The sequence below is a fragment of the Ornithorhynchus anatinus genome, chromosome 10 (genome assembly GCF_004115215.2).
Source record: "Ornithorhynchus anatinus isolate Pmale09 chromosome 10, mOrnAna1.pri.v4, whole genome shotgun sequence".
NCBI classification, from domain to species: domain Eukaryota; kingdom Metazoa; phylum Chordata; class Mammalia; order Monotremata; family Ornithorhynchidae; genus Ornithorhynchus; species Ornithorhynchus anatinus.
The window spans coordinates 53,326,840-53,351,557 of NC_041737.1; the positions used below are offsets into that span (position 1 = coordinate 53,326,840).

Consider the following 24,718-nt stretch of genomic DNA (forward strand, 5'->3'; position numbering starts at 1 on the left):
CTCATCTGTAAAATGGGGATTAACTGTAAGCCTCACGTGGGACAACCTGATTACCCTGTATCTGCCCCCAGAGCTTAGAACAGTGCCCTGCACATAGTAAGTGCTTAACAAATACCAACATTAACTAATTAAGTGGCAGAGTCAGGATTAGAACTCAGGTCCTCTGGCTCGGATTCTTTCCACTAGGCCACAGTACCTCCCCAGGGGATGGGAGGACCAGACGGCTGGGTGGATCAAGGTTGGGGAGGAAGGGATTGGATGTGGGGCACAGGAAGTAGCGTGGTCTAGGGGAAAGAGCGTGGACTGGGAATCAGAGGACCTAGGTTCTAATCCTGGCTCTGCCACTTGCCTGCTGCATGACCTTGGGCAAGTCACTCGATTTCTCTGTGGCTCAGTTATCTCATCTCTAAAACAGGAATTAAGACTGTGAGCTCCATGAGGGACCTGGACTGTGTCCAACCTGATGATCTAGTCTCTACCCCAGAGTTTAGTACAGTGCCTGGCACATAGTAAATGCTTAAAAAATACCATTAAAAAACACCAAACCAAAAAACAGGAAGTAGAATAGGGGAATCAAGAGAAGCACAAAAAGAGGATAGTGGGGAGGGTGGGATTGGCGGAATAAAGCAGAAGCAAGGAGCTTCTGTGCAGGTAGGGTGGGGAGTGGGAGACGGGGCTGGCTGGGGAGTAGAGGGATCCCTCAGGGAAGCAGCATGATCTAGTAAATAGAGCACGGGCTTTGGAGTCAGAGGATGTAGGTTGTAAACCCAGCTCCGCCACTTATCCGCTGTGTGACCTTCGCCAAGTCCCTTCACCTCTCTGTACCTCAGTTTCCTCATCTGTAAAATGGGAATTAAGACTGAGCCCCATGTGGGACATAGACTGTGTCCAACCTGACTCCCTTGTATCTAGCCTAGTGTTTGGAATAGTGCTTGGCAACTAACATTATTATTAGCCCAGGTTTGCTTTGGACCCATTTGGAGAGAGGGGTTGCATTGCTTCCAGCTGCTGCGTGGGTCTCTGGGTTTCTCGGTCCCCTTCGCCTCGCCCTGAATCTCTCCCGCCCGTCTGGATTTCCGGGGTGAGGCCTGAGACCCATCTCCCACCACCCTCTCACCCTCACTGGTGAAAGGAGAAAACCGCCCTCAAGCCGCAGCACGGAGGGCCATGCGGAGCTCTTCGAACTTTGAACTTTGGAAGTCCCGGGCAGGTAGTCAACCGGAGAGCCCAGCCACTGAACAAAACTGGTTTCGAAATGGTTTTCTGCACTATGAACATTTTTATCGGATTTGAGAGTGGAATTTATGTGTGAGTGGTGGGGTGGGGTGGGGGAGGGTCTCCCCAATTCATCTCGTGAGCTCTTTGAGGATAGGACCTATTAATTTTCACTGTATTTTTTTTTCTAGTGCCTAGCTCAGGATTTGGCCCACTGCAGTATATAATATTTCTAGTGATGATGCCGGTAGTCCGTGACTACCTCTGTTCAGGAGGCGATGCCCGGGGGGGGCTGGAAGGCCAGGTGGTGGGTTTTAGTACTTACTCTTACTTCTCACATGCTCTGTGACTCCATAGCCAGATACCACCCTCTCTGGGCATCACTTTCTCAGTCTGTGAAACTCCGGCACCAACCAAAACCGGGATTCCAGACTCGGGTCGGGGGGGGGGGGGGGGGGGGCGGCGGGGAAGGCAAGCCAAGCCCAGAAGGAAGGAAATAGGCTTGCGGACCTCAAAGTAGGAGAACGATTCAAGGTCTTTTTAAAAAACAACACAAAAACACCTGTATTTGTTAAGCATTTACTATGTGCCAGGCACTGTACTAAGTGCTGGGGTAGATATAAACAGATATAAACTAATCACGCTGGACACAGTCCACATCCAACCAATCAATCATATTTATTCAGCATTTACTGTGTACAGAGTACTAAGCATTTGGGAGAGTACAGTACAACAGAGTTGGTAGACATTCTCTGCCCTCAGTGAGCTTACGGTCCAGAGCGGGGAGACAGACATTGATAGAAATTATTGATGTGTTCGTAAGAGCCTTGGAGCTGAAGGAAGTGTGAATAAAGAGTGCAAATCCAAGCCCTGGGGGCATGCAGAAAGGAGTGGGAGAAGGGGCCTAGTTGGAGAAGGCCACAGGGACTCACAGTCTTAAAGATGGGGTAACTAAGGCACAGAGAAGTGACGTGATTTGCCTAACATCACACAGCAGATAAGTGGCAGGGTGGGAATTAGAACCCAGGGCCTCCTGACCCTCAGACCTGTGCTCTATCCGCTAAACCAAGCTGCTGCTCCAGGATTCCTCCAGGTTGAGAAGCAGCGTGGCTCAGTGGAAAGAGCAAGGGCTTAGGAGTCGGAGGTCATGGGTTCTAATCCCGGCTCCGCCACCTTTCAGCAGTGTGACTGTGGGCAAGTCACTTCACTTCTCGGTGCCTCAGTTCCCTCATGTGTAAAATGGGGATGAAGACTGTGAGCCTCACGTGGGACCACCTGATGACCCTGTATCTACCCCAGCGCTTAGAACAGTGCTCTGCACCTAGTCAGCGCTTAACAAATACGAACAATGTTATTGTTCTCCTAACCACGGCCCCCATTGCAGAGGCAGGTAAACTGAGGCCCTGAGAGGACAGGGTCGGGGGGAGGGGAGAACACCGGCGTCCTGCCCCCCGATCTGCCTCGCTTCACTGGAGTTCCCGGAGCTGGGGAGCGAAGGGTCAATCAGCCCCGAGGGGGACTCTTTGCGAGTCGGCCTCTCTAGCGGGAGGACGGCGGAGGGTTACACGACGCTTGGGCGTGAGGTGTCATGCGCACGCGCGCGTCTCTTCTCGTGACGAGGGGCGGGCGCGGGACATCTCGCGAGAAGTGGTCCGCGGAGGGGACGGTTAAGACAGAAGCGGAGGGGGGGGGGGGGGGCGGGGGAGTCGCGGCGGAGGGATCTCTCCTCGGGCGGGCGCGGGTGGTGCGGCTCGGCCTGTGCGCGCGCTCCGAGCCCCGAGTCAGAGCGAGGCCGAGGGGGCGCCGCGCGGCCGGTGAGTCTCAGCTTCCCCGCCCCCCCCCCGGCCCTCCGCCTTGCGGGACGCCCCACCTCACCCGACCCCCCGACCCCTCCTCCTTCCCGGCCCCCCCCCCCGTTCCGCTCCTCGCGCTTCGCCTCCCCAAGCCTCTGGCTCTCCCTTCCCAGAAGCCTTCGCGCGCAGGGCTCCCCGAGACTCCCCTGGTACCCAGAATCCTTCAGGGCCCTGCACCTCTGGCTTTTGGCCCCTTTTCTAGACTCGCCCAGGGGTCCGGGCCCCCCTTAGCTTCACTTAGCTGATCCTGGACCCCTCGACTCAGATGGCCCCGAGGCCCTCCTGCCCAGAACCCCCTCGGCCCCCGCTTCCCTGGGCCCATCCACCCGGGCGCCCCAGCCCTGCTTGGCTCCAGCCTTTCTCTCCTATTCCCGCAGCCTCCTTCCCCCCTCCAACCTTTCCCTCCTTCGCCCCTCCTTTCCCTCCGCCCCTTCCTCTTCCTCCCCAGGGCCCACCGTTGCTCCCCCACCGGGGCTTTCCGTAATCATGATAATGGTGGTATTTGTCAAGCGCTTACTATGTGCCGAGCACGGTTCTAAGCGCGGGGGGGGGGATACGAGGTGATCAGGGCGTCCCACTTGGGGCTCACGGTTTGAATCCCTGTTTTACAGATGAGGGAACTGGGGCGCCGTGAAGGGACTTGCCCCAAGTCACACAGCTGGCGAGCGGCGGAGCTGGGATTAGAACCCATGACCTCTGACTCCCAAGCCCGAGGCGGTCCTCCCCCTGCGCGACACCCCCAGTCTCTTCCCTATCCCCCACCCACCTTGTCCTTCTTCACCCCCTTAGGTTCCCCCACCATAGTTCTCCGAATTCCTGACCCCGACTTCCCGGTGGGGTTAGCGAGTGATCCATGAAAGGGGAATAAGATCAGCCCGCCTCCTCTAGCAAGACTTTCTCCCCACCACTTTTTCACAGACTTGGCAAGATGACACAGTTCCTGCCGCCCAACCTCTTGGCGCTCTTTGCGCCCCGTGACCCTATTCCCTACTTACCCCCGCTGGAGAAATTGCCTCACGAGAAGCACCACAACCAGCCCTACTGTGGTATTGCTCCCTATATCCGGGAGTTTGAGGTAAGTAGGACGGGGAGAGGGAGACTCTGGGGTGAACCGGGCCCCAACTACCAGGTGCTTGAATGTGCATTCCCAGAATCAGTCAGTAGTATTTATTGGGCGCTTACCATGTGCAGACCACTGTACTAAGCGCTTGGGAGAGTAGAATACAACAAACCAGAGTGGACACGTTCCCTGCCCATAATGAGCTGACAGTTTAGAGGAAAAGCTTCCAGTCTGAAGGAGAACCGACTCACACCCACACTGAGTTCTGAGGTCAGGTCGGTCAGGACTGGCAGGGGGAATTGGGAATGGGCTTGGAGAAAAGCCTGCAGCAGGAGCAAAGAGTGAATAGGAAAGATGAGACTGATGAAATGACTTGGGAGTGGAGGAGAATATCAAGCAGCAGGCTTGAAGACCGAGGCATGGGTCTCAAGGAAAGTAGCTTTCTTCAAATGGAAAAGGAATCAGCAAGGTGTATTTATCAAGTGCTTTATTGTTTCCAGAGCGCTGTGCTACGCGTTGGGGAGAGTACCTCACGATACAATTTGTAGGGACCATCCTCGCCCTCGGGGAGCTTACAGACTAGAAGTGGAGGTCAAAGTTTAAGTCAATTACAGATAGAGCAGGCAGCAAAATATAAAGATTTGTATATTCTGTGGGGCTAAGGTTGGGGTGCTTAAGGGGTATGGACTCAAGAGTGTAGGTGACCCAGAAGGGAGGGTGAGTAGGGTGGGGAAATGTGGAAGCAGTATGGCCTAGTGGAAAGAGTGCAGGCCAGGAGTCAGGACCTGGGTTCTAACCCCAGCCCTGCCACTGTCTGCTATGTGACCATGGTCAAGTCTCTTCTCCATGCCTCAGTTACCTCATCTGTAAAATGGGGATTAAGATTGTGAGGCCTATGTGGGATATGGACCGTGTCCAACCTGATTGTCTTGAACCTACCCCAGTGCTTATACAGTACCTGGCCCATAGTAAGCACTTAGCAAATACCAATAAAAAAAAGAGAGCGGTCAATTGGAGATGGCATCTAGGAGGAGATGTGGTTTTAGTAGAGCCTTGGAGATGAGAGAAGTGTTGGTCTGCCGGATACTAAGGGGGAGGGAGTTTTAGATGAGAGGGAGGACCTGGGCAAGGGGTTGAGAGCAAAACAGATAAGATCGAGGTCCGGGGAGTAAGTCGGCATTAGAGGAGCAAAGTGTGTGGACTGGCCCTAGTGGGAGATTAGTGAGGTGGGAGGGAGGTGGCTGGGGTTGGAGGTTGCCCTTTTTCTTCCATTTCTTCCTTTCCGGCAATGCAGTCCTTGCCCAGCTGACCGGTGAGCTCCTTGAGAGCAAGGGCAGTCTACTCGACGGGCCTCTCACACGAGGAAGCCGAGTCAGATATTCTTGTTGTTATTAGGTGATGAAATCTTTAACGGCAGGCTTAGGCTCCGCTGCCCGGTCATCCCCAGAGGCGACAGGGAGAGGCAGCAGAGGGTGTCTTATTCTCTTCGTCATTTCCCATAAAAACCCACTGTGGGCAGGGAAGGTCTGTTATATTGTTATATCATACTTGCATAAGAGCTCAGTACAGTGCTCTGCACACAGTAAACGCTCAAAGAAATACGACTGATTGACAAACCCAGGGAAGGAAAGCATGTGGGCCCCTAGTTCCTCGGCTCTTCCCCGGGCTCCAGGCCAGCCTGCTCCCCAGGGAGCCTCCCTCCTCTTTTGCGAAAAGATCTCCGAAGAAGGACGGAGGTTCCCATTCTGATTTTTCTCCCCGCCCTTCCGTCCTGAGGCCATCAGCGACACTCGTTGTCTACTCCGGGCCAGGGGAGGCTGTTAACTTGGGGAGGGGTAGAGAGGGAAAGAGCTGGGGATGTAAGGGAGACCAGGATGGATGCAGACGAGCAGATGGTAGAGGGGTACAGCAGAACATCCACAGGAACAAAAGCAACCGAGAGCCGCTCACAACTGCAGAGGTAGATGTGTGTGTGGCGGGAAGCCCAGTTGGAACGGATCTTTCGTCTTGTTGGTCGCGGTGGATGTGGTCTGGTGAGGCAGAAAGGATGCCTCAGGCCAGTGAGATGAGAGAGGAGCAGCTCGGAGAGAAAAATCTTAGGCGAAGGCCAACCCGAGCCGAGGAGTCGGGACTTTAAAGGTAGTGCCAGAGGGGCTGCTACGGGGAAAGGGAGCGGCAATTGTTTCTCCCAGAGGATCCCTCCAGGACCCCCCTCTCTCTTCACCCCCCCTTCCTCGCAAGGGTGTCCAGCTGAGAAGAAGAGGACGTAGAGTGAAGACAGGCCAAATCTTTGGTTCTTTCTTCCCAGATTGAGCCCAGAAGGCATACTGAGGCCGACTCCAGTGTGTCAAACCCTGACGGGATTTCAGTCCAGCCCTCCTAGCCTCAATAATCCTGTAGAGCACAGGCCTGAGACTTAATCTCCAGGGGCCCTTCTTAACCCCTCCCCCCGACCCTCTCCCGAGGGGCTTCCCATTTCTCTTGGATGGAATCTAAGGCAGTGGCCAGGGGTCGTGGTGGGCGGGGGGAAGCACCCATCTCCCCAACCTTATCATTCCCTCATTCCCAGGACCCTCGCGATGCCCCCCCACCGACCCGAGCAGAGACCCGGGAGGAACGCATGGAGAGAAAGGTACGTCGTCCCCCAACTCTGGTCTAGCAGTCCCAGAAGGGCGGCGGGGGGCCTGGGCATCCCTTGGGCCTTGCGGGTTGGAGCGAGGGCTGGTAGACCCTCACGGTCTTCCTCTGCCCGCAGAGACGAGAGAAGATCGAGCGGCGGCAGCAGGAGGTGGAGACAGAACTGAAAATGTGTAAGTCCACAGGGACTGTTGGTTAACATGTGGGAGACTGGGCCTCTTCTCTGTCTCCTCTGTGTCTTTGTCTTCTCGGTCTTCTCCATCTCCTCGTCTCCTCCATCTTTGCGTGGGGCCTCCGTCCTCTCCGGCTCGGAGAGAGTCTTGTGTGGTGGGGGGCTGGAGGGAGGGTCCTCCCACGGTCATGCGGGAGCAAAGTCCCCGACCCTTTCAAGGGCCATCTCTGCCCCAGCCCCTGGACTCCCTCGGCTGCCCCAACTTAACCTCTCCCCCCTTCCGGTTATGCCCCCCAGGGGACCCGCACAATGACTCCAATGCCCAGGGCGATGCCTTCAAGACCCTCTTTGTGGCCCGAGTGGTGAGTGTTCTCCCGAGCCCGCTGCCCGGTCGGGTGGTCATCCTGGCCTGGCGGAGAGCCTCGGCCTCTTCCCGTTACCTCCGCTCCCGTGTTCCCAGGCTAGGGACCCGGCGGGGGTCCTTAGTGCAGGCGAGTGAGCGGACCTTCCCCGTCGACCCACTGTCCCCCTCCCCACCCCACCTTTGCTTTTTATTTCTGCAGAACTACGACACGACAGAGTCCAAGCTCCGGAGAGAGTTTGAAGTGTACGGGCCCATCAAGAGGGTAGGTTGGACTTGAGACGGAGCTCCCGGGAAACTCGGCCCTAGGAGAAAAGAGGGGTCGGAGGTCACCGTGGCTGTCCCCCAGCGTGACCTTCCCCGAGAGATGCTATCATGCTCTGGGCGCAGTTTCCCTGTCCACTTCCCCAGCCGACTCACCCCTGATCTCCCGCCTCTTACATTGGCCTGTGATGGTGGTGGGCAGCAGCGAGCCCCCCTGAAGCCGGCCTCCGGTCCCCCTGAACCTCCCCTTCTCCCCCAGATACACATGGTGTACAGCAAGCGTTCAGGGAAGCCGCGGGGCTACGCATTCATCGAGTACGAGCACGAACGGGACATGCATTGTAAGTCTGCCCGCCCCCTGCCCTCCTCCTCCTCCTCCTCCTCTTCCTCCTCTTCCTCGGCTCCCTTCCCACACCTCCACTGCTCCACAAGCCTCTTTGCTCTCCTTTTTTTTTTATTTTTTTTTTGGTTTTTACCCCTTCTGTGTTTCTTATTTATTTTTTTGTTTTTATATATAAATGTAAATCCAAACTACCCCCTCCGTGTGTGTGTGTGCGCCCGGGCTGCCGGGACCCAGGTAAGTAACACACTCGAGTGCCAGGGGAGCCGGAGGCGGGAGACGTGGCAGTGGGCACCATGGTACCCCAGCGTCTATCCCCTCGCAGCCCTCCCCGGAGAGCTGGCGGCGGGGGGCCGGGGTTCCGTCCCCTCCCTCTCCGCTCTGGGCGCCGGGGGGCCGGCGCGTCCTCTCCCGGCCACCCCTCCCCCGCCCCCTTCGTAGACCCTCCCCTTGACGGGGCCGGGGGTGGCGGCCGGTTGTCCTCCCGACAGGTTGGAGGGGGGCGGGAGGCCCGCGTGGGGGGTGTCGGGGGGGTGGCAGTCGTGTGTGTGCCGTGTGTGTGTGTGTGTGAGCGCACGCGGGCACGTGTGTCCGGCCCTCTTATTTATTTGTCACTTTGACGTAAAGAGACTGAGTCTTGTGAGAAAAAAAAAAAAAGCAAGCAAGAAAGCCGTTGACGTGAAGTGGGTTCCCGAGGGGCGCGTATTAATTGTATGTTCTTGTTGCCACTGCAGCCACTTTGAGGCTGGCTTTTGCCCCGGTCTGGCTTGCAGCTGATGCTTATGCTCCCTATACAACATCTCATTATATGGTTGGTATAAGGGTTTGTATGATGGGTAAGCACGCACAGCAAAATGCACACCAGTCCAGACAGCACAGACAACCAGGCCAGCTCAGCCACACAGTCTAGTCGTCTCCCCCTCTCTGCCCCATCCCTCTCCCCGCCCCCTCTCCCCCACCCCCCGCTCTCTCCCCGCTCCCCGCGTCTCCCAGGCCCCCTCCCCACGTGGCAGGGATGGGGGAAGGGGCTGCGTTGCTAGCCAGGTGGGGGGGGGGCCAAGAGGCCCCCCTCCCTTCCAATTACAAAACTCCCCCCCACCTCTAAAGCTCCCTGGCCGCCCCCTCCCACGCAAACACACACCCTCACACACACGCCCGCACACTTACCTGTCCTCTCCATGCTAGGTGTGGACGGACCACAGGGCTTTCCGGGAAGGAGGGAAGGGGGTTGGTGTGAGATTAGGCCTGTTCCGATCTTTGGCTGAGAGTTGTGGGAGGAGTTCACCGAGCTGCCCGGCCGATGGCCGCTCTGATGGAGAGCGGCACCCCAAGTGGTGCCGTTGCCGGATGGGCGGGGGCTTTGGGGAGACCCGGTCCCACCCCCGTCCCCTCGACTGAGGCGCGGAGCGCACGGTGGGGCCGGACCCGCCCGCCCTCATCCAGCAGTAAATCTCTCCCGCCCTCCCCATCCCCACTCTGGCCGAATGCCCCGTTGCGTGGAGCTGGGGTTTAGTGGGGTGGGGGTGTTGCCTCTGGTCGTGCCGTCCTCAATCCTCTGCAGTCTGAGAGAGAGCGCGAGCGCCAGAGAGAGAGAAAGGGAGGAGCGCGTGAGAAATGCGGTGCACGTGCGTGCGCGGCTTAAGCTGGCGTCACACCCGATCCGGGCTCTGCTTGTGGGTCTCACGGACCCTGTTCGAACGGGGTCTTCGGCGCCTGAGGGGAGAGGGTGTCCCCGTCTGTTGTCCCAGGGGGGCCCTGGGCCCCCCGCCCCAGAGAGATCCCCCAAGCCCGGAATCCAGGACGAAGTTGGCTAGGGCAGCCGAGGCAGAGGCCGTGGGGCTGGGGGCGTGGGGGCGGGCCGGGTGGCTCCCCGGGGCCTTGGGCTCTGAGAGCTTTTTTTCGCCCCCTTCTGTTTTTGGTTTTGGTTTTTTTGGTTTTTACAACTCGTTCCCTCCCCCCTGCCTCCAGGCAGGACGGCCCCAGAGGGTCGGGCCCCCACGAGAGTGGGTGCCTCGTCCCTGCTCCCCCTCGTCCCGTTGTCCCGTCCCGTAGTGTAGCTGCCCTCCCGGTGGTGGGTGAGGGGGCCGCGCGCGAGGGTGCAGGTAAGGTCAAGGGCTCCAGGTAAGCTGCCCTATGCCCCCCCCGGGAAGTCTGCGGCTTCGCCGAGCCCCACGGGATCCCGAGCCTGCCCCGCTCGGTCCGGACGCCCAGCAGGTCCAGCACCGGTAAATCCCAGCTCTTTTCTTCCTCTGGTGTTTTTTCGGGGGCTGCGGGAGGAGGCGGAGCGGGTGGGACCGGTTGCGTTCGGAGTTTCGGGGGATGGCCGAGCCCGTCCCGGGGCGGGTGGAGGAGGGGAGGAGGCGGTGGCCGTGGCAGAGCCCCCCTCCCCCCGTTGGAGACTGGCCCAGGCTGTGCCGGTAGCCGTTGGTGGGGTCACCTGGCCGTTGCTTGCGCTGTTTCCGCCCCGCCCTCCCTCTGCGGGCTGGGGCGGGGGGTCAGTCTGAGGGTGCTCGAAGCCCCCAGCCTGCTGCTGCCCTCAGGTAAGGTAGGGAATTGAGCAGCAGCGGGAGCCTCCCCCGGCCCCCCCCATCTCCCCAGCGCCGCCACTTCACCCATCCTCCCCACCCACCAGCTGTGCCCCTGGGTCCCTTTGGGAGCCCTGGGTCCCTTTGGGAGCCCTGGGCCTTTGACCCGGATTTCCTAGCATCCTTGGCTTCCCTCACCTCCCTCACCAGCAGTCTCTCTGTCAAGAGTTTGCCTGTCTCCTTTTTTCTCCCCCCCTCCCCCTTGTTTCTATTCTGAGATCCCCTTCCCTCAAAACTCCACGCCTACTCAACGCATTGTGAGGGGCTGGGGCTGCCTCATGTGGGGGTGCATGAGTCGGGAGGGTCTCCCCGTGAGCGGGGGGGGGAGACCGGGAGTTCCGCTCTCCCAGCCCCCTCCCTCTTCTCCCTCCCTCCCTCCTTCCCTCCCAGGAGCAGACGTGCAGTAACCTCTGTCTCTTTGCAGCCGCGTCCTCTGCCTGTGCGGGGCGGGGGTCTGCTCCATCGGCAGGGGCCGGGGGAGGTGGCGCGCCCTGGGGCCAGGGCGAGGGCGCCCACAAGCGCTGGCTCGGATGGAGCAGGCCCACCCTCTCCCCCGCAGCGGGGAGCGGAGCGGTCAGGAGGGGGATGTCTGACTGAGGCGGCTGGCTCGCTGGTGGTGTGTGTGCGTGTCACGGGACGGTGGGGGTGTGGGCACCGGGGTCCCGGGCCCGGGCCTGAGCGCTGCGCCCCCTCCCTCCACCCGGGGGGCCCCCCCCTTCTGTTGCAGCGGCATACAAGCACGCGGACGGCAAGAAGATCGACGGGCGGCGAGTGCTGGTGGATGTGGAGCGAGGCCGCACGGTCAAGGGTTGGCGGCCCCGGAGGCTAGGTGAGCCGGGACCTTCCCCCTCGTTCCCCCTGGCCCTCCTGTCTTCTGCCCCTCTCCGGTCGGTTGTATTTATTGAGCGCTTACTGTGGGCGTAGCAGTAGTTGGGAGTGTAGTAAGCGCTCGGGAAAGTACAACGGACCAGGAAACAGACACGTTCCCTGCCCACAGTGAGCTTATGGTCTAGTGTCTTAGAGTCTATTATATTAATAATAATGATGGTATTTGTTAAGCGTTTACTATATGCCAAGCACCGTGCTAAGCTCTGGGGTTGATGCAGGGGAGCCAGGTTGTCCCACGTGGGGCTTACGGTCTTCATCCCCATTTAGCAGATGAGGTAACTGAGGCACAGAGAAGTGCCGTGGCATGCCCGCAGTCACACAGCTGATAAGAGGCAGAGCCGGGATTAAAACCCTGGACCTCTGACTCCCAAGCCTGGGCTCTTTCCACCGACTCACGCTGTGTTCCCTGGGAGCTTGCTTTCTTGTCCCAGGCTGGTGGGGCAGACCACGTGCTGACCACTGGCGGGCCGAAGTCCCTCGGTCGTCTTTCCGTTCACCAGCTTGGCTGGGGGTGGTTTGGCCTTCGGCGGGGTCTGGGGCTGGGGCAGCAGTGAGAGCGTGGGTGGCAGGTGTTGGAGGGTGGTGTGGAGGTCCCACTCTCCCTCCAGAGTGGGGCCCGGGGCCTCGGGAGAGGGGTCCTGACAAGCCCCCCGTCCGTGCTCTCCACAGGAGGAGGGCTGGGCGGCACCCGACGCGGCGGGGCTGACGTCAACATCCGGCACTCGGGCCGTGACGACACGTCCCGCTACGACGAGAGGTGGGTGACGGCCCGGGGGGAGGTTGCATTGGTAGGGGGCTGGGGAGGGGAGACGGGGCATCTCTCGCTTCTCTCGCTCTCTCGCTCCTTCCCTCCCACCGGCTGACCCTCCCTCTCTCCCCTCAGGGACCGGGACCGGGAACGAGAACGTGAGCGGCGAGAGCGGAGCCGGGAGCGGGACAAGGAGCGGGAGCGCCGGCGGTCGCGGTCTCGGGAGCGGCGGCGGCGTTCGCGCAGCCGGGACAAGGAGGAGCGGCGACGTTCCCGGGAGCGCAGCAAGGACAAGGACCGCGAGCGCAAGCGGCGCAGCAGCCGCAGCCGGGAGCGGGCCCGCCGGGACCGGGACCGCGAGCGCAAGGAGGAGCCGCGGGGGGGGCCCGGGGAGGGGCTGGAGCCCCCCGAGCCCGGAGACGGGCCCCCGGATGAGATGCTGGGGGAGCCGGGGCCCGACGGGGCGGACGGCCTGGAGGAGAAGGGCCGGGAGCGGGAGCGGGACAGGGACCGGCGCCGGAGCCACCGGGGCGAGCGGGAGCGGCGGCGGGACCGCGAGCGGGATCGGGACCGGGACCGGGAGCACAAGCGCGGGGAGCGGGGGGGTGGGGAGCGACGCGGAGACGAGGGCCGGGGGGGTGGAGGGGGCCAGGACAACGGGCTGGAGGGCCTGGGCCCGGACGGGGGCCGAGACCTGTACATGGAGGGTGAGGCCGGGGACGGCTACCTGGCCCCCGAGAATGGCTACCTGATGGAGGCGGCCCCCGAGTGAGGGCCGCGCTCTTTCCTTTCCCCCTCCCCCCCCCCCACCCCTTCCCCAGGCGTGCGTGGTTGTGTCCCCTGCCCTCCGTGCGGGACCTGCTGGCAGCAGGGGCGGACACCCCCCCGCACGTCCCAGACCCCCCCCCCCCCCCCCTTCAATAAAATTGTTTCCATGTTTACACACTCGTCTCCGATGAGGGCCCTCTTTCTTAGCCGGTTCCGGGACCCTGAACGTGCCGAAGGGGGAAGCTGGGGGATGCACGGAGGTGGGAACCTGGTCCCGGACCGGAGGCAGGATTTGGAAGCGAGTGCCCTGGGCCCGCGGGGGGCGCCGGGGAGCGCCGGGGACGGGGAGGGGTTCGGGCTTAATCCCCTCGCCCCCTCCTCCGTCACCTTGCGGCTCTCCTACTCCAGCCCGTGTACTTGCTGGGTGACCCTGGGCACGTCACTTAACTTCTCTGTGACTGTTACCTCGCCTGCAAAAGGGGGGAGTAAGGTGGTGAGCGTCGTGTGGGACCACTTGATAACCTTGTTTCCACCCCAGGGCCTAGAGCAGTGCTCTGTACATAGTAAGTTCTCAATAAATATGATCGAAGGGATCAGTGGGGACATATCCAGAAGGAGCATAGAGGGAGAAACCAGGGGTGGCAGAGAAGCAGCGTGGCTCTGGAAAGAGCACGGGTTTAGGAGTCAGAGGTCATACGTTCTAATCCACACTCCGCCACAGCTGTGTGACTGGGCAAGTCCCTTCTCGGTGCCTCATCTGTGAAATGGGGATTAAGACTGTGAGCCCCATGGGGGACAACCTGATTACCCTGTATCTGCCCCAGCGCTTAGAACAGTGCTCTGCACGTAGTAAGGGCTTAACAAATACCAACATTATTACCAGCAGGGAGAGCCAGAGGTAAGCATGGGGCGGGGGCGTCCTCGTGCAGAGGGAACTCGGAGGTTGGCCTTTGTAGACTGAATTTTATCACCCTATTTATTTTGTTGATGAGGTGTCCATCCCCTTCATTTTCTTTATCGTGATTTAGTGGTCTTGTTTCTGTCCCTCGGTCTCCCCCAATTAATAATAATAATAATAATAATGTTGGTATTTAAGTGCTTACTATGTGCAGAGCACTGTTCTAAACGCTGGGGTAGACACAAGGGAATTGGACTGTGAGCCCGTCACGGGGCAGGGATGGTCTCTATCTGTGTTCGAATCATATATCCCCGCTCCACCACTTGTCAGATGTGTGACTGTGGGCAAGTCACTTCTCTGTGCCTCGGTTCCCTCATCTGTCAAATGGGAATGTTTAGAACAGTGCTCTGCACATAGTAAGCGCTTAACAAATACCAACATTATTATATTCCAAGCGCTTAGTCCGGTGCTCTGCACCTAGTAAGCGCTCAATTAATACCATTGAATGAATGAATGAACGAGTGAGTGAATGAATGAATGAACGAATGAATGAATGAATGAATGAAGGCAGGAGGTGAGACCAGCAGGGGGAGCCCGAGGTAAGCGTGGGGAGGGGGAGTCTTCGCGCCGAGGGAGCCCGGGACGGCACCTGTTGGGAGGCGCAGCGACCAGCAGGGGGAGCTCGAGGTAAGTAAGTGTGGGGCGGGGGGATCCTCGTGCAGAAGGAGCCCGGGAGGGGGGAGGCGCCGCGGCCAGCAGGGGGAGCGCGAGGTAAGTAAGCTCGGGGCGGGGGAGTCCTCGTGCAGAAGGAGCGCGGGACGGGGGAGGCGCCTGTCGGGAGGAGCCGCGACCAGCAGGGGGAGCCCGAGGTAAGTCAGTGTGGGACGGGGGAGGAGCCCGGGAGGGGGGAGGCGCCGCCACCGGCAGGGGGAGCCCGAGCGGGGCCGGGGAGCCCGGAGAGCCCGAGCGGGCCGGGGGCGGCTCCATCCCCTCTGGTCCAGGGGGCGGGGAGGGTCCCGGCCGGAGGCCCCGCCCCCCTCTCCCTCCCCGCCCCCCTCTCCCTCCCCGCCCCCTTCCCCGGTGTCCCCGGCGGGCGGGGCCCCGGCAGCCTCGGCTGCGGCGCGGACATGGCTGCGCTGGCGGAGCCGCTGGGGCTGGAGCGGGGTAAGGCCGGGCCGGGCCCCCGGGATCGCCCCGACACCCACCCCCGGAGGCCCGCGGCCTCGACCTCCGGCTCAAACCTCTCTCCTTCGCCTTCCGCCCCTGCCCCCCGGGAGTCCGCGCCGCCTCTTGCCCTTCCCCGCCCCCCCGCCCCCCCATCGCCCACCCCTCGTCTGCCCGTCCCGAGCCGAGTCACAATCCGGCCTTCCGGACTCAGTTTCCCGCTCTCTCCCGGGCCCGGGCCACGGAAGTCGGAGGGAGAAGCGGAGTGTGGGCGCGGGAGGACGAAGAGGAGGAGGAGGAAGGGGAGAAGTAGAGGAGGAGGAGGAGGAGAGGAATAGAGGAGAAGGAGAGGAGAAATAGAGGAGGAGGAGAGGAGGAATAGAGGAGAAGGACGAGAGGAGGACTAGAGGAGGAGGAGAAGGAGAGGAGAAGGACGAGAGGAGGAATAGAGGAAGAGGAGGAGGGATGACTGTGTCGGCGTCCGGACGGTCCGTGTCCGTTTGTGCCTGTGGGGCCGTGGGAGCCGTGGGAGCCGTGGGTCCCGGCGGCCTGCCCGGCTCGATGGGTCCGTCCGAGGAGGAGCCGGTCCTTCCGAGCCCCCAGAAGGCAGGGGCGGCCCCGGACCCCCTGAGCCTCCCCCTCCGTCCTTGTCTCCCCTCGACCCCCGACCCCCGACCCCGGCTCCCCGATCGAATCCCACCGTCTCCCGACGGCCCCGGGTGGTCCTCGGGCCGCCCCATCTCCGCCCGGGTGTCCGTCTGTCCCCCGCAGACGTGTCCCGGGCCGTGGAGCTCCTGGAGCGGCTCCAGCGCAGCGGGGAGCTCCCGCCCCAGAAGCTGCAGGCGCTTCAGAGGGTCCTGCAGAGCCGCTTCTGCTCCGCCATCCGTGAGGTGGGCCCGGGGGCGAGGGGGCGAGGGGGGCCCCGAGGACGGCAGAGGTGGGAGGACGAGCCCCCTCCCCCCAACCCGGGGGCTCCCGCCTGGCCACGGTGGACTGATGGATGGATCGATCGGTCGATTGGCTCCCCAGGTCTACGAGCAGCTCTATGACACGCTGGACATCACGGGCAGCGCCGAGATCCGGGCCCACGCCACGGCCAAGGTGCCCCCTCCCCTCTCCCCGACCCCGTAGGGTCCCCCGGCCTCCGCCCCGGCCTCCGCCCCGGCCAGCACCTGACCCTCCTGACCCCGGAAAGTCCTCCCGCGGGTCTACCCCAGTCCCCCCTTACCGCGGCGTCCCGTCGGTCCCCGGAGGGCCGTGGGACCACCGCCCTCCCTCTCCCGAGGCTACCCCGGTCCCCCCCTTACCGCAGTGTGCTGCCGGCCCCTGGGGCGCCCTGCGACCGTCGCCCCCGCCCCTTACCCGGCGGTGCCCGCCCTGCTGCCCCTCTCCCCACCCCACCCGTCCTCGACCCGCCGGCGGGCCGGCGGACGGGTTCCCCTCCCGGGCCCCCGGGCGGGCGGCCACCTCGGACGTCCGACCTCAGCCCGTCCTCCGTCCGCCCCCACAGGCCACCGTGGCGGCGTTCGCGGCCAGCGAGGGCCACGCGCACCCTCGGGTGGTGGAGCTGCCCAAGACGGAGGAGGGTCTGGGCTTCAACATCATGGGGGGGAAGGAGCAGAACTCCCCCATCTACATCTCCCGCGTCATCCCCAGCGGCGTGGCCGACCGCCACGGCGGACTCAAGCGGGGGGACCAGCTGCTCTCCGTCAACGGCGTGGTGAGCTCGACCGTGGATGGGAGGCCGAGGAGCGGGCTTTTGTTATTATTAATAATAATCATCATCATAATCACTTAGTACTTGCCCCAACCTAGACTAAGCGCTGGGATCGATGCAAGATCGTCGGGTCGGAAACAGTCCCTGTCCCCCGTGGAGCTTATGGTCCAAGTGTGAGGGAGAGTGGGTCTTGAATCCCCATTTTACAGATGAGGAAACTGAGGCACGGAGAAGCTAGGTGAATTACCCAAGGTCACACAGCAGATAATAATAATTGAGGTATTTTTTAAGCGCTTACTACGTGCCAGGCACTGTACTAAGCACTGGGGTAGAAACGAGGAAATCGGGTTGGACGCAGTCCCTGTACCACTTTGGACTTACAGTCTTAGACCCCATTTTACAGATGAGGGAACTGAGGCACAGAAAAATTAAGTGACTTGCCCCAGTTCACACAGCAGATAAGTGATGGAACTCGGAATAGAACGTAGGTGCTCTGACTCCCAGGCCTGGGCTCTTTCCACAAGGCCACACTGATTCTCTCTTGCCCGACCTGAGGAGAGGAGGAGGTAGGGAGCTATAGAGGAGAAGACGTCTTCACTCCCTGCTAGAGAAGAAGCGTGGCCTAGTGCAAAGAGCACGGGACTGGGAGTCAGAGGACCTGGGTTCTAATCTCAGCGCTACCACTTTCCTGCTGTGTGACCTGAACTAAGTCACTTAACTTCTCTGTGCCTCAGTTACCTCTTCCGTAAGACGGGGATTAAGACCGTGAGCCCCACGTGGGACAGGGACTGTTCAACGTGATTAGCTTGGCTCTACCCCAGTACAGTGTCTGGCATATAGTAAGTGCTTAACAGATACTATTTGGTCCAGGGCGAAGGGAAGAGGTCAGAATAGCGAAGGAGAAACTTCTTCCCTTGCGGAGAGGAGAGGAAAGACTAAAGGGGCAAGTTCTCTGGCCAGCCATCTCAGGCGCTGGAGAAGGAAGACTACCGGGGGGTGTTGCACGGTGGGGAGAGGGGTGGGAGAAAGCTGCGGGGGCTGCGGAGGAGCAGGCTTACAGCCCCCGGGACCCCCACCCCCCGCAGAGCGTGGAAGGGGAGCAGCACGAGAAGGCCGTGGAGCTGCTGAAGGCTGCCCAGGGCACGGTGAAGCTGGTGGTACGATACACCCCGCGGGTCCTGGAGGAGATGGAGGCTCGCTTCGAGAAGATGCGCTCCGCCCGCCGCCGCCAGCAACATCACAGCTATTCGTGAGTGGCCTCCTGATTTCTCTACGTCCATCCGCCGCCCGGGACCAGACCGGACCTCGGTGATGGTGAATAGTCCCGGTCGAAAATGCTGGACAAGGCTCTCAAAGAGAAGCAGCGTGGCCTAGCGGAAAGAGCCCGGGCCTGGGAGCCAGAGGAGCAGGGTTCTAACCCCGGCTCCGCCACTTGTCTGCTGGGTGACCTTGGGCGAGTCACTTCACTGCTCTGTACCTCAGTGACCTCATCTATAAAATGGGGATTACAGCTGGGAGTCCCATGTCGGACATGGACTGTGTCCAATCTGATTAGCTCGTATCTACCCCCGGGTTTACTACAGTGCCCGGTACATAGTAAGCGCTTAACAAATACTGAAGAAAGGACTCTGACCCCTAAATCCTTCCCCAGAACCCAGTGAGCCAGCCCAGCTCCAACCCTGGAATCAGAACCCTAATTTTGATAATAGTAATAATGGTGGAGTCTGTTAAGCACTTACTCTGTGCTAAGCACTGGAGTAGATACACGTTAATCAGGTTGGACATAGTCCCTGTCCCACACGGGGCTCACAGTCTAAGAGGGAAGGAGAACATATACTGACTCCCCATTTTATAGACGAAGCAACCGAGGCACAGAGCAGTTAAGTGACTTGCCCAAGGTCACACAGCAGGCACGTGGCAGAGTTGGGATTGGAACTCCAGTCCTCTGATTCCCAAGCCTGGGGGCTCTAGTTTCATCTATCAGGATCAAATTAGTGTTCACTACAGAGGGGTGGACATGTGGCTGGGCAGGTGGAGGGGGCGTCGAGAGGCCCCTGGACGTCAGTCCAGACTCAGCCTCTGCTTTGGGAGCCCTAGACCCAACGAGGACCAGATCTCTCCCTCAAGACACCAACCAAATTTTTCCAGTGTCGTGCACCTACTGGGCCCAAAGGTGTATTCACCAATGGCCAAGGGGTGGGAGGTTTGCCAGGACCCTTGGGATCCCCCCCAGCCCCCGTATACAGCAGCCCAGTGGTATACCCCATCTAATAACAATAACAATTATGATATTTGTTAAGTGCTTACTATGTGCCAAGGACTGTTCTAAGCACTCAGATAGACACAGAGTAATCAGACTGTCCTACGTGGGGCTCACACTTTTAATCCCCATTTTACAGATGAGGTAACTGAGGCACAGAGAAGTTAAAGTGACTTGCCCAAGATCACAGAGCAGACAAATGGTGGAGCCGGGATTGGAACCCACGTCCTCTGACTCCCAAGCCCATGCTCTTTCCACTAACCCACACTGCTTCTCATAATGGTATTTGTTAATCGCTTACAATGTGCCGAGCACTGTTCTAAATGCTGGGGTAGATACAGTGTCGTCAGGTTGTCCCACGTGGGGCTCACAGTCTTAATCCCTATTTGACAGATGAGATAACTGAGTCACAGAGCAGTTAAGTGACTTGTCCAAAGTCACAGCTGGTAAGTGGAGGACCCAGAATTAGAACCCATGACCTCTGACTCCCAAGCCCCTGCTCTTCTTTCCACTAAGCCAAACTGATCCCCCTCCATGCAGAGTGGTCCAGTGGTACAACCCATCTGACTCCCACTCCTCACAAGGAAATTATCTATTTCTGTTGACCTGTATTTCCTGGGATGCAACAGGGAGGAGTGGGGCTTGGATGGGAGGGGGAGGGAGTGAAAAGCGATCAATCGTATCGCTCGAGTGCTTACTATGTGCAGAGCATCGTACTAAGCGCCTGGGAGAGTACAACACATCAGAGTTGGCAGACACGTTCCCTGCTCACAGTGAGCTTGCAGTCTAGAGGAGATGTCTACGGGTGGCCACTCCAAACTTCTGTCGTACTCCAGAGAAGCAGCATGGCCTAGTGGATAGAGCTCGGGTTTGGGACTCAGAAGGTCATGGGTTCTAATGCCGGCTCCGCCACTTGTCTGCTGTGTGACCTTGGGCAAATCACTTCACTTCCCTGGGCCTCAATTCCCTCATCTGGAAAACGGGGATTGAGATTGTGAGCCCCATGTGAGACAGAGACTTTGTGCAAGCCGATTTGCTTGTCATCACCCCAGCGCTTGTACGGTACCCGGCACCAAGTAAAGGCCTTACAAGTACCATTATTATCATTACTCCAGAATATTCCCAGACTGTAACCTATTTCCGATCCCTGCCCCGTCTCCTCGCTAACCCACACCCTCTTTCCTTCTGTTCCCCAGCTCTCTGGAGTCCCGAGGGTAAGGGTCCCTCTGGAGTCGACGGGAGTCAGTCCAGCCGTGCGCTGTGTGTCTGGAGATCAGAGGCCTCAGTGCTCTCCCGAGCCTGAACTTTGTTCTGTCTCTCCCTCCCCATCCCGCTCCTCTCCTCCCTTATTTAAACTCCTTTCTGACCCTCACCTCGTCTCTCTGAGTCTCTGTCCCGCGTGCGTCCCTCCCCAGACTGGCCTTTGGCGAGGGGCCGGCGTGCGTGGGTGGGAAGGAGACCTCTCTCTCTGGGGGTTGCGGGGAATGGCAGGGAGAATCACCTGCTTGAGAGTCTCATTCATTCGTTCATTCAGTCGTTTTTATTGAGTGCTTACTTTGTGCAGAGCACCGTACTAAGTGCTTGAAATAGACATAGGGTCCAGAAAGCGGGACGAACTGCCAGCGGTATTTGCAGAGGGTTGACCCTCGGTTCTTAGGGTTGGGGCAGAGGGACGGTGGCAAGCCTGGGAGACCTACGTGGCAGGAAACGTGAAGGGGCCGTCTGGGTTTGGGCGGCTTGCAGAAGCCACGTAGTGCTGCAAAGCCCCAGATGCTGGGCGAGAAGGGGCAGCGAGGTGGCAGGGGTGACAATGGGGGGGACAGGGAGATAGGGAGACAGTGGGAGGAGACTGAGGGAGAGAGACTGAAGGGGGAAAGAGTGGGGGAGAGAGATTGAAGGGGAGACTAAGGGGGAGAAATTGAGGGAGACTGAGGGGGGAGAGGCTGCAGGGTAGAGACTGAAGGGGGAGACTGAGGAAGAGAGACGGAAGGAGAGATTGTTGAGGGAAAGGGGTTGAGGGAGAGATTGAAGGTGAGAAATTGAGGGAGAGAGACCGAGGGGGAGGTTGGGCGGAGAGATTGAGAGGGGAGAGGCTGAAGGGGAAACTGAGGAAGAGGGACTGAAGGGGGAGAATGACGTGGGAAGAGGTTGATGGCGAGAGACCGAGGGGGCAGAGACAGAAGGAGAGACTGAGGAGAAGAGACTGAAGGGGGAGAATGGGGGGAAGAGGTTGATGGAGAGAGACTGATGAGGGAGAGACTGAAGGGGAGACTGAGGAGGAGAGGCTGAAGGGGAGATTGGTTTGGGGGGGAAGAGGTTGATGGAGAGAGACTGATGGGGGAGAGACCGGAGGTGAGAAATTAAGGGGGAGATTGAGGGGGGAGAGACTGAAGGGGAGAGTGAGGGGGAGAGAGGCTGAAGGGGGAGAACGGCAGGGGAAGAGGTTGATGGAGAGAGATCGAAGGGGGAGAGACTGAGGGGGGAGGTGAGATTGAGGGGAGAGACCCTGAAGGGGGAGGTCGAGGGGTAGACACTGCAGGGGAGACTGAGGAAGAGAGAGGCCGAAGGGGGAAGAGGCTGATGGAGAGAGACCGCTGGGGGAGATTGAGAGGCTAATCTATCCTGGGGCCGGGGCGGGAGGGGCAACGAGGATCGCAGCGAATGCAACGGGCCGAGACCCTCCCCCGGGCTGTAGGCCGGACCCTGGACGGCGGGCACGGAGCACGCGCGCTGGGGCAAGACGGGCACCGGCGGCGGCCACCGGCGTGCTGCGTGAGCGCGCTGTGACACTGCAAGAGATGCGGGGGCGGGGGCGGGGGCGGGAGCGGGGGTTGCCACCTCCTCCCGCCCCGACCCCCTCCCCGCCCCCCAGGTCCGGCATCCCCACGGCGCGCTTGGGCCGCCCCGCTTCCCCGGCCTCCGCCCCCTCCCCCCGCCCCCACCCGCCTCGGGGCCGGGACCCGTCGGCCGGATGACATCATCCCAAGCGGGGCCCCGCCCCCGAGCCGGACGCCGATTGGCCGCCGCCGCCGCCCCCCGCCCTCCTCCCCGCCCTGCCATTGGCTCCCCGTCCCGGCTCCCCGGGGGGGCGGGGCTCCGCCGCCCGGCCGCCCCAACGGCGCGTCCCATTGGCCGGAGGGCGCCGTCCGTCAGGGGGCTTTTAAAGGGGCCGGTGCGGCCGGGGAGAGCGGGGGAGCCGGGGTGGGAAGAGGGAGGGGTTTTTCCTTTTTTTGGGGGGGGGGGAAAACCGGGGGGGGGAAGACGGGAGGGAAAGAGGTGGGTGTCGGGGGCGGGGGGGCTGCTGACGCCTCGACCGCTGGCGTCCGAGGCCTCGGAAAAGGAAACGAAGCCGCGGGGAGGGGAGAGTGGGGGCGGGGGGCCGAGGTTTAATTTGGGGTGGGGGGTGGGGGGGGGATATCGGGACGGAGACGGCGAGAGGCGGAGACCACGAGACGCGGGAGCGGAGAGACGGAGGCCCCCAAACGGAGGGAGGGAGAGAGAGCGGCGAAGGCGGGGAGACGGACGGTCCCCGGCCCGGGGAGGCGGGGGCAGGCGAGAGGCGAGGGCCGTGAGCCCGGGGCGGGGGGCGCGCCCGCCCGCCCCTCCCTGCCCGAGGCCCCTCCGCCTCCCGGACCCGCAGCTCCGCCCGCCGCCGCCGCCGCCGCCGCCGCCGCCAAGGTAAGACACGGAGGCGTCCTCTGGGGCCCCGCCCGGGACCAAGGCGTTCGGCCCCCCAACCTCCCTCCCCTCCTCCATCCCTCGGCCCCCCCCCCCCCGATCCTCCATCGCCCCAACCCCCTTCGCTCTGCCCCCCCTGCCCCCCATCCCCTCGGCGCCCCCTGCCCCCCAACTCTCCATCCCCCGGCCTCCAAGGGCCTAGGAGCCTGGGAGACCCCGGCCCGCATTTCCCTTCACCCTCCGAGCCCCTCGCTTTCGCCCCGCGCTGCACGCACAGCCTTCTGCAAGGACCAGACATCCGGGGGTCCCAGGCCTGGACCCTTTCGCCCCCCCGTCCAACCCCGGTTTCCCCCCACCCGCGGCGAGGCTCCAGGCGTCTGGCTTTCTGCCGTCGCTCGCTCAGGCTGGGATCTGGGAGCTGGGAGCAGGGAGCCGGGAACCGGGAGCCGGGAGCTGGGAGCTGGGAGCTGTCCATGGTGAGACCGGCTCTGCCAGTCCGCCTTCCCCCCCCCCCCCCCACCCCGCTCCCGCCCTTCTCCCCGACTTCTGGGAGGAACACGGGAACGTGGACTGGGTCGGGAAGGGTGGGTTCCCCCAAACCCTTGGAGTTCCTCACCTCCCCCCGTTCTGTTCTAACCCTGTTGGGGAGGGGGCCGGCCCGAAAACCTCTGAGGTCCCTCACCTCCGCCCGTTCTGCTCTTCTCTAACCGTGGAGGCAATGGGGGGGGGGGGGGCGTCCCGAAAACCTTTGGAGTTCCTCACCTCCTCCCGTTCTGCTCTTCTCTAACCATTTGGGGGGGGGTCCCCGAAAACCTCTGGGGTCTCTCACCTCCCCCCGTTCTGCTCTTCTCCATCCGCGAGGGGAGGTTCCCGAAAACCTTTGGGGTCCCTCACCTCCCCTCGTTCTGCTCTTCTCCATCCGCGAGGGGAGGTTCCCGAAAACCTGTGGGATCGCTCACCTCCCCCCGTTCTGCTCTTTTCTAACCGTGGGGTGGGGGTTCCCCCCAAACCTCTGGAGTCTCTCATCTCCCCCGTTCTGCTCTTTTCTAACCGTGGGGGGATGGGTTCCCGAAAACCTCTAGAGTCCCTCACCGCCCCGTTCTGCTCTTCTCTAACCGTGGGGTGGGGGTTCCCTAAAACCTCTGGAGTCGCTTACCTCTCCCTTCTGCTCTTTTCTAACCGTGGTGGGGGGGGGGGGGGGTCCCGAAAACCTCTGGAGTCTCTCGCCTCCCTGTTCTGCTTTTCTCTAACCGTGGGGGAGGGGGATGTCCTGGAAACCTCTGGAGTCCCTCCCACTCCCACTCTGTTCTCTCTAACCGTGAGGGGAGGTCCCCGCTTGACCTGAGCTCCAGAGAGGCGGCTGAACCGAGCCTCCTGCTTTCCGGCTCCTGATCCCTGCAGGAGCCCCAGGAGTCCTGCCCCATTCTCCCCGCAGGTCTTTTCCCTCCCTCGCATCCTCGTAGGCCTCTGCCCGCGTCGGGGTTCGGGGGGTGAGGGTCCTTGCTGGCGAGCTGGGGTGCTGCAGGCCGGGGTGATTCCAGGTCCGGCGTTCTGGTCCGGGCCAGCCCTCTCTTCTGGGCTTTTGCCATGGCCTAGCTGTCTCCTCTCCCTTCCGGCCTCCGGGAGCCCGGGCCCTGCCGGCCCAGGCCCAAGCCCCATCCTCCTGGAGACCTCCGGCTCTCCGGCCCTGCCCCGGCTGCCCACACTCTGCCGCTGTCCGGTCTGGTTCGAGGTCTCACAGGTGGCCGGGTTGGAGAGGGCAGCGAGGGGTCAGGCCTCGCTCTTCGCCTCTTGGCTCTTCTTCTTTCTGTCTCAGTCTCCCTAACAGGGTTTGGGGCCGGGGGGGAGAGGAAGGTGCCCGGGCAGAGGAAGCCCGGGAGCCTCTATCCCTCTCTCGCCCCTCGTGTCTGAGCTCCACGGACCCTCAGGCCATGACTCTGCCCTCCGAGGCCCCAGATGTCCCGGTCCCCAGTCCTACCCCGCCTCCCTCCCCCCCCCCCCAGTTCCCGCCCCCTTCCTCTCGGGGACTCAGGCGTCCTGCCCCTGAATCCCAGCTCCTCCGCCTCCCCAAACCGGTCGAGCTGCCACTGCCCCCGCCCGCCCCAGGGCC

The 24,718-nt window shown here is 61.4% G+C and overlaps 2 protein-coding genes across 2 annotated transcripts; both read left to right on the top strand.

The window, feature by feature from the left end:
• The first annotated feature begins 2,932 nt into the window (after positions 1–2,932).
• On the top strand, positions 2,933–13,025 carry SNRNP70 (small nuclear ribonucleoprotein U1 subunit 70). Its single transcript, XM_029073439.2, has 10 exons — positions 2,933–3,029; positions 3,987–4,143; positions 6,698–6,760; positions 6,884–6,938; positions 7,235–7,299; positions 7,501–7,563; positions 7,822–7,903; positions 11,215–11,316; positions 12,045–12,132; positions 12,259–13,025. Exons 2-10 carry the CDS (start codon positions 3,997–3,999, stop codon positions 12,893–12,895), a joined length of 1,302 nt encoding a protein of 433 aa, XP_028929272.1. The 5' UTR covers positions 2,933–3,029; positions 3,987–3,996; the 3' UTR covers positions 12,896–13,025.
• A 1,844-nt stretch (positions 13,026–14,869) lies between these two features.
• LIN7B (lin-7 homolog B, crumbs cell polarity complex component) lies at positions 14,870–20,302 on the top strand. Its single transcript, XM_029073448.2, has 6 exons — positions 14,870–14,953; positions 15,725–15,843; positions 15,983–16,054; positions 16,464–16,673; positions 17,756–17,919; positions 20,127–20,302. The coding sequence occupies exons 1-6, from the start codon at positions 14,917–14,919 to the stop codon at positions 20,146–20,148; spliced, it is 624 nt and encodes a 207-aa protein (XP_028929281.1). The 5' UTR covers positions 14,870–14,916; the 3' UTR covers positions 20,149–20,302.
• The last annotated feature ends 4,416 nt before the right edge of the window (positions 20,303–24,718 follow it).